The sequence below is a fragment of the Notothenia coriiceps genome, unplaced genomic scaffold, assembly GCF_000735185.1.
Source record: "Notothenia coriiceps isolate Sejong01 unplaced genomic scaffold, NC01 NC01_scaffold00000235, whole genome shotgun sequence".
Lineage (NCBI taxonomy): Eukaryota > Metazoa > Chordata > Actinopteri > Perciformes > Nototheniidae > Notothenia > Notothenia coriiceps.
In genome coordinates, this window is record NW_011332936.1 from 5174 (window position 1) to 14343 (window position 9170).

Sequence of the window (9170 nt, forward strand, 5' to 3'; positions counted from 1 at the left end):
ACAGATGAGTCAGCCGCCGGGCCAGGTATCCCCGCGGAATTCCCCGCGGCGGGGGGAGGAAGGGTGTACAAACTAACAGTAATTTTTAAGTATTTTTTTATACAAGGTTTTTTATATATAAAAATAAAAATAAAAATAAAAATTTCTTGTTCCATTTTATATGATACAACCATAGCAGGTTTACATTATTAGATGTATTTTTAGAACAAATTTTAAACAAAATGCTACAGTATTTTCAAGACTATTCAGTTACAAAGGACGGACCGGCGTCGCACATATAATGGGGACGGGAGGTAGCAGGCCCGCCATCTTTTCCTCGGGAGTTCGGTCTCGTCGACGTTGCGTTGTGTCGACTGACAACGATAGACATTTTGGATACGGCGGCTTTGTATAAAGTTCGGTTAGTCGTAGCAAGGGTCTAGACTACGAGTTTCCCGCGGGGAAAGTCGGCGGGACCGACACACAGACAAATCTGAGCATAGGTCCACTGCGATGTCATCCCTACCGAACGCAGGGACGCAGATATCTGAGCGCCACGATCACCTTAGCGGCCTACGACATTTAATTTGTAAACGTACGAATTAACATCACATCCCGTTCCGGACACTGTGGGTAACCTCGTATACACAACCCGACCTGGACATAAAATGTCCTTTTCCTCACTAGTCTCCCCAGCTCAAAGGCTAAGAACAAGCAAAAGTAGAAGGAGTGGGAGAGTCGAACTTCAACTGCGCGTGACGATTTCTCTGCCGTCGATGGTACCTTGGTTTGTTCCACAAGGACATAATTTCTAGTCTCACCTTTGTCAGCACTTCATTTAGACTGAAAAAAAGTTACATTGCACACACACAACACACATCACACAAATTGACCCGATTGGCGGTTCTAGTGTTAAATAAACTCACTAATTAATGAAACCAGTTCAATACGCATTATTCTTATTCTTATCATTCTTTATGAGCGCAGAAATAGTCTTAAAATCAGATCTGTTTTTTAAATGAAATCTGACGGCAGGCAGTTAGCTCTGATCACCTATGATAAATGCGCCACACCTAATCGCTGGCCATTCAGCCACAGAGCTCCCTCTATACAAATCAAACTGTAGACGGTGTGAAAGCACCTATTGTTTTAAATAATGGTCGGAATGTGACCTGTGAGCCTTCTGAATTACCGTGGGACAGCACATTCTAAACTAAAATGTTCAATCAATAAAGACATCTTATCTTATCTTAATAATGTATTCATATTAATAATAATAATAAATCATACAGTATGTGTCCGAAAGGGAGCAGGAGGAAGCAAACACAAAAATATACAAAAAATATACTGCATATTAAAGCAAACGATTGTAAAGGTAAAAGTATGAGCATAACAAATAAAGAAGTGTAATGTAAACATTTACGTTATAATTATGATTATTTAATATATAAAGACTATATATTATTGAATGACAAGATTAGATATACTTTAGTTGATCTAAAATATTGATGTGTTCAAATGCTCTTCAAAACACAACTGAAAGTCCATGAAACTTGTCTTTCTGTATTTGTGAATGAAGCGCCATCTCCTGGTTAAAACCTGAAATTGAAAATCTGGCAACGCCCTCTTGGAAAATAGTGGGAGGGCTTAACATTCCTCAATACTGGTCTTAGGCAGGTCGCAGGCAGGAAGCTGTAAGCTGCAGTCTGAAATTCAGTGCTACATCTGTAAAGCATCGACATGTCACAGAGAGCGACTGTGATGACCCTCTGTATAATGGGTGCTACACAGGGCTAATGCTCTATTATTGGTGGTTAACTTTCTGCCGCTGTCACAATGTGAGCATTATTTGGAAATGTTAGCTAAAGCATCAACAAAGCCACTGTCACAGAGAACCGTTGTGATCACCCTCTGTATAATGTGCGCTACACAGCGCATATTATCTCTGCTGCTATCATATTGCAAGCTTTATTATAACATACTTTCTGGATTACTTTTCTGACACTTTGCTGAACGGCAACAAGCAGAGAGCCGCTTTGATTCCCCTGTGTTTAATGTGCTCTACGCAGGGGATATGCTTGTATGGTTTTATATCTGCCGCTATCATATTGCGTGCATTATTATAACAAGCATTCCGAATTATCGGCATGTAGTCCGACAATTTTCCGACACTTGGCTAAAGTATCGACAGCAGCTATAACAAAAAGCAATTGTGCACTACACATGACGTATGCTTTTATGGTAGATTCTTGCTGCCGCTATCATATTGAAAGCATCTATCCATTCCTACAGTGGTGACCCTGTCCGCTATCTCCCACTCCTCTGCCAGTTCTATAAACTGTGTTCTCCGTTCACACCAAAGAATTTGGCATATGAGTGCAGTTACCATTTGTCACGATTAGGTGTGTGGTTACTCCGAGGTACTGATGATTCTTAATGATGTCGAGTCACTGCAATACATTTAGCATGTGCCAGTTCCTCTGCTTTCCTTGCCTTTTCACTGCCATGGGAACCATCGTCCTGGGATACGGGAGAGAGTTTGGGTCAAACTTATTAACGAGATTAATTTTGAAATATATATATTTGTAATGTGTTGAGGTTTCCAGAGTAATCATATCAATGTAGAGGCCCTTGTTAATAATTAATCATCATGTAGGAGGAAATGCAGTTAAATTAATGTGTTTTAGGAGCAATTTACTTTCAAAATGAGTTCATTCAAATCATTAAGGGAAAGATGTTATTCCCAGAAAATTGTAAATTATTAATCAAGCATAATAAAATCTTTCTATATTAAAACGTTTACAGATAATGGAAGCATGGATATTGAAAATGTTTTTCCAATTTGAGAGAAAACAGCTTCCCAATTGTTGCCCGATGATTAAACTGTTTTTGGATCCGCACAGAGCCAAACAGGCAAGCAGGAGCCCAAGCTGTCCAAGACGGAGGGCACGACCCCCGGCTCCCTCAACATCACCCACGGCCAGACAGACCTGTCCGTCAAACCGGATAATGTGAAAATAAAGGGCCTCCAAGCCAACGTGTCCATCCCCAAGGTGAGACCCCTGACCCGGAATAATGAGAGGCCAGAAGAGTTCCTCAATCTCTCTCTAACCAGGAGAGCCAGCGCCAAATCACGAGCACTGCATTTCACATTCAAACGTTACATATACAGTGCAGTCAGCATTTGTGTCGAATAATACCTCTGTGTAATTAAGCATATTCCATTTTTCTCACTGAATTAATGGTGAGTGATGCATCAAGAATTCTCAACATATTGCAGCGTTTTATAGGTGGGGTGTAATAAATGTCTGCATTACAGTAAACCTTATTTCATTTAGCTAATGCTTTGATCCAAAGATGATCACATTAGGTGTATTCAGCCATAGAGATACAAACTTAGAAAAGACAGAATCCAGAAATGGGAATTTCTTGTCTTAAGGGTATGTTATTATATTCCACCCTCTTAATATCCTTTTAATAACAAAATATTGGACAGAAAATATAAATAATCAATTCAATTAGGCAAACTATTGTTAGTGCTAACTGCATTGGCTTCAGTGAGTTAAGCAGTTGATTCCTCCACGTGCCCAAACAAGTCCTATTCTAGCCCATTACAATATTTTGTGGTGCCTCTATACACTTAATATTACGGTAATAGGGCAGAAGAACTGAAATTTTAAATAAAAGCAACAACGTCATGAAGTTGGATTATAGGAAACTTAACATTTATCCAATCGGTCAATTCAATCAATAATAATACAATTGAGAGTAAATAAATAAAAGAAAATGGATATCAAATAAGGAAAACTAAATTTCGACTGCGCATATAATTGGTCAATCCTAGTAATAAACAATACATTTCCAACGACCGATCTGTCTTCAAAATGTGTTTGTACTATCGTTTTTACAATGATCCTGATGGTAATGTCTGCAATTGATGGTAATGATCAGACATCCTAGGGTTTTTTTTTTTTAATGTGTCATACTATCTAACAATATTGTGATCCTATTCGAGCGATATGGCCAACCCCTACACTGAATGGAAATTATAGTGGATACATAATCATTCTCATTTTTTCTCTTGCAATATTGATTTTCCCACTGCCCTCTGTATATCTTCATACTCAGAAATACCCAAACAATCTTGAATATGGGAATATTATGCTCACACACAGGTTAATCATGTTTTCATTGCTTTATTCGTCTCCGTGGAACAATAATGTGTCTTTTTAAAGAGTTCCATGTGGGCAGCACTATCACTATCTATATCCACTGTGTCAGTTTTTAAAATAGGGAATAATAACATTTGACCACACAGTGTTGTCTAGTTGAGTTTGGTTGAGTTGCCTTTGTTTGTTTCTGTTCTCCCGCAGGTGAACCTCTGCCTGCTGCAGGCTTCTGTAGAGGAGGGGTCACCGTCGAGCTCCAGTAAGTGCGTCACACACGTGTCTCTGGTGGCGCTGTGCTTCGACAGGATCGCCACCCAGTTCAGAATGAACAGGTAATGCCTCCACTGCTCCTTCTGTCATCTTGTGTGGGTGTGCGTTTACTATGACTCAGCTGTTTACAGTATATGTGCTCAGGGTAGGTTTGCCAGCTCGACATGTTTGTAATAAAGAATGGTGCAGTAATGAGTCCTAGAACTGGAAATAGGTCAGTAGTTTAGCACTTCATGGCTCTCTCGTCTCTCTGTTTTTTTGAATGATTTTTTTTTTTTTTACAACATAAAATACAAAAGTTAATACCCCATCCAAGAATGTCTGAAGCTTCTTGGTCACAACAAACATTAGCCCCCTTTAGCTTAGCAATGCTAGATACTGACTGTGATGTAGTTGTGTAGTAAAATATTAGCTTTTTACTTTTGGCTTTTGCATTTATGCTTAACTATAATAAAATAAATGTAAACATGTGGAGATTATCCCGCTGAACAAATTGATAAGAACACAAGTTCACTGTTAGCTTAGATGTGTTGACGTGGAGTCATGCCAGCGTCTTGTAGTCTGGTATAGCCTAACGTTGACTTTTTACTTCTGGAATCTGGAGATGGCATTTTTGCTTACATGCCTATACTTTACTATACTATAATAAAAGTGATGTTAATATGTGAAGAATATCCTGCAGAACAAAATATGCAAGTATAATGTGTGTTTGCCACAGATTTTATTTTCTGGGTTGGGCTACAAAACAGTACATTTCTTGTCTTCACAAAATCAGACATATGTGATGGCATCTAAGCTAACGCACATTGTCTTCCTACTCCTTTCAGGGGGATTGTGGAGGAGACACCCAACACCTTAGAACATGGCCGACCGTCCGTCAATTTGGAGAAGTACGCCTCTGCCACAAAGATGCAGCCGCAGTCTTCGGGCTCGCTACGCTCCAACGCCGGCATCGAGAAAGGAAAAGAAATCGCCGCCAGGCTCAACATCCACCGTATCCACAGCCAACTGAGAGGCCTCGACTCCACAGGTTGGTTCTGGAGGATGGCAGCCATGTTTGATCCCTTGTGGTGCCTAAAGTGGTACACTGGCATTTAACAAGAGGTACCTAAATGTTAACAAGCTGTAATGGCTGCCCCTAGGGTGTGTGAAAAAGTGCCATCACTTGACTTGGGGTGGAAAAAAATGGCTGACTCGATCATTTTGACTGATTTTGCCATTGCGAAATGATTCTACATATACGACTATTTTTTAAACATTACTTAGAAGATTCTTAACCCTAAACCTCAGTCGGTAGATCCATAATACTTAATTTGGATATTTTCACGTATTTTCCCTTTACCAAATATTTATCGTACTTCGATTTGGAAATTGGACTACTCCATATTGCTATTTCAATAAAGTTTTGATTAATTGTACAAATACTTCAGTTGACCTTTTGTACCAAGCAAAGGTATTTAAAACCCTTTTCGGGCATTTTGTTTTCTCATAAATAGATTTTTAATTGTTTCAAGTTCTTTGTTCTTCCCACTATTCGGTGATAATATTTAACTAGATACCTCCTAATAATGTGGTTATTTTCTGTTTCTGTAGACATTGGCACATGCGCCATCACAGCAATCCCTTTTGAGAAGTCCAAAGTGCTCTTTGGCCTGGAGGAATTGGAAGAGTTCTCAATGGTGGATGAAACGGACGCCCAGAACACAGCAGGCGATCTCGGACGTTCCGCCACGTCTCTTGAGAAATGGGGATGGATCATGTTCGAATGCGGCATAGAGAACCTCACGGTCAAAGGTAAGAGAAGCATCAATAGAGACGTAGAGATATGAAAACAATAACAAATATGTTGTATCAAAAGGCAGGAAGAGTCCAGACTAGTGAGTGTTTTACGCTTTGTGTTGCAGGGGGCCGTCAGTCAGGAGCCATCCTTTACAACTCCTTCGGAGTGATGGGCCGCTCAGACACTGTGGGGAAAACGGGTATGTCCAAGTCCAACGGGTCCACCGGCTCTCAGACGGGCAGCGGGTACAGCACCGACGTCTCCGACGACAACCTCCCTAATGATGCCGTCAGCCCCGCCTCCGATGCCAATGAAAACTCTGACTCAGATGACCAGGTGAGAAATGCTGAGTCTTCTACTGTTAATCTGAATCCAAATACTTTCTTAATCCCTGGGGGGGGGATTACGTTTTGTGACAGTTGCACCATATAAGAATAAAATAAAAGCCAAAGGGACACAGCGTCTTAGGCAGGAATGAAGCAAGAGGTGTTCCAAGGCACAGGGACCCTCAGAAGACTCATGATGAAGACATGTTGAAGACTCAGGCTCATGGTGAAGACATGCTGAGGCTCTTGGTGCAATGCTTGTCGACCCGTCAGATACTTTCTGGAGCAGCCATGTTTCGGTAAAACACATTAAATTACACTCTAGATATTCCATCTGACTCCTAGCTTACGCCGTTTGCTCCATTCCATCAGCCAGTCTTAAGTTGCCCATGATGAGAGGGGGGAGACATGGCAAATATCTCCTTTTCTCCATAAATCTGGACCTAAATCTCACCATTCCTCTTTTAGGTTTACCCCTGAATCCTCTGTGTCCTTCTCCAGATTTCAGTGGGGAGAGCAGTTGTTCCGCCCACCATGCTAACCGGCTTTAGCACAATCAACTGTCCATGTTTAAACTAGGCAGACCCGCACAAAAAGTGCTTGGGAAGGTCAAAACCAGTTAATTCCTGAAATGTTACTGTGGTGTTCGACTGTCACCGTCTGTTCCCTCATTTTGATAAGGCTGACACATTAAAGCTTTTAAGCTCTGCTGACAGCGACTTTAAACTTTCACTTTGAATCCTATTTAAGCCAATCTCTTCTTCATTACCTCGATAGGAAGGTTATGTTCTTGGCTCGGTTTGTTTGTTTGTCTGACTGTCAGCATGATAAAAAAAAAACTACTGGCCTGATTTTTCTCGTGAAAAGGTGAAGCACGGGCCAAGGAAGAACCCATTTACCTTGGGAGTCCATCAAAATAGCTGCAGTTACAGCACTGATGTTTTCCTGTTGGTAGTAACTGGTACATTTGTTGAATTTTGATTATTTGTATCAACCCTACTAGCTACAGCATTCCTTTTTTGTACTGTCTATGTTGTTAAAGACGTGAAGCTCATTTGAGGCGGCTGTAGCTCAGTCTTTTGGCTAAGGTTCTCTCGTTGGACAAAAATACAGAGTGTAAGGTCCTATATGTGCATGTGTGTATTTTCGGGCCTATGTGCGTTGAACTGAATTTCCTCTCCGGCATTAAAAAGTGATCTAAATTCTAATCTTAACGTTTTGAAGTTGGAATAACGACTTGTGAAATGGGACCACCAGGGAAGCACCATTGGGGGTCTGTGCTATCCGAGCTGTTTGCAAACTGTGTTAAAAAAAGCTTAAAAGCTCTCATATGTCTTAGAGAATTCAGGTGGGGGCGACCCATTCAAAACAGAATCTAAACTCCACAACATGCGGCCCGTCTGATTTGATCTTCTCATCTGTTTTTTCTTTGTTTCTTCGTATTTTATTTGCAACTCACTGCCTGTTGGCAGTCTTTGATTCCAATTTGACTCAACATTTTTTTTTCTTCCAATAAAGTCTGATCCGAGGAGAAGCAGGAGGCTAAAGTCATCAAACTGGAAAATATTCACTGTGATCTTGAAAATAAGCCATGATGGCAAATCCAAGCTATAATCAGGCTGACAGTGATGTGTTGTGGCTCCTCCAGCAGCAGCCCCCCCACTCCACCTCCACCCTTTAAATCCTGTTCTCTTGTCCTCTGCAGGACGAAGGAGTGGAGTCAGATGACCTGAAGAAAGACCTCCCCCTCATGCCCCCCCCTCCGGACTCCAGCAGCATGAAGCTGACCATCAGGGAGATCTGGTTCAGTTTTGCAGCTCCCACAAACATTCGGTCACCTTCCCAGGCCATCTCCAGGTAAGACTCCCAGATGTTTATGGACATCTTTCTATACATGTTGACATACAGTGGGGCAAAAAAGTATTTAGTCAGCCACCAATTGTGCAAGTTCTCCCACTTAAAAAAAGTAGAGAGGCCTGTAATTTCCATCCTAGGTATACTTCAACTATGAGAGACAAAATGAGAAAAAAAAAAATCCAGAAAATCACATTGTCTGATTTTTAAAGAATTTATTTGCAAATTATGGTGGAAAATAAGTATTTGGTCAATAACAAAAGTTCATCTCAATACTTTGTTATATACCCTTTGTTGGCAATGACAGAGGTCAAACGTTTTCTGTAAGTCTTCACAAGGTTTTCACACACTGTTGCTGGTATGTTGGCCCATTCCTCCATGCAGATCTCCTCGAGAGCAGTGATGTTTTGGGGCTGTCGCTGGGCAACACGGACTTTCAACTCCCTCCAAAGATTTTCTATAGGGTTGAGATCTGGAGACTGGCTAGGCCACTCCAGGACCTTGAAATGCTTCTTACGAAGCCAGTCCTTCGTTGCCCGGGCGGTGTGTTTGGGATCATTGTCATGCTGAAAGACCCAGCCACGTTTCATCTTCAATGCCCTTGCTGGTGGAAGGAGGTTGTCACTCAAAATCTCACGATACATGGCCCCATTCATTCTTTCCTTTACACGGATCAGTCGTCCTGGTCCCTTTGCAGAAAAACAGCCCCAAAGCATGATTTTTCCACCCCCGTGTTTCACAGTAGGTATGGTGTTCTTTGGATGCAACTCAGCATTCTTTCTCCTCCAAACA

The 9170-nt window shown here is 41.2% G+C and overlaps 1 protein-coding gene across 1 annotated transcript in view; it reads left to right on the top strand.

The window, feature by feature from the left end:
• Window positions 1–9170, top strand: part of LOC104949694 (uncharacterized protein KIAA1109-like) — a gene marked incomplete at both ends in the record, with an annotated part of 45025 nt that overhangs the window by 5169 nt on the left and 30686 nt on the right. The window contains 6 exons of the mRNA XM_010776129.1: window positions 2883–3032; window positions 4353–4480; window positions 5246–5448; window positions 6012–6212; window positions 6323–6534; window positions 8230–8381. Coding sequence (XP_010774431.1) covers window positions 2883–3032; window positions 4353–4480; window positions 5246–5448; window positions 6012–6212; window positions 6323–6534; window positions 8230–8381 — 1046 coding nt within the window. The remainder of the gene's footprint in view (window positions 1–2882; window positions 3033–4352; window positions 4481–5245; window positions 5449–6011; window positions 6213–6322; window positions 6535–8229; window positions 8382–9170) is intronic.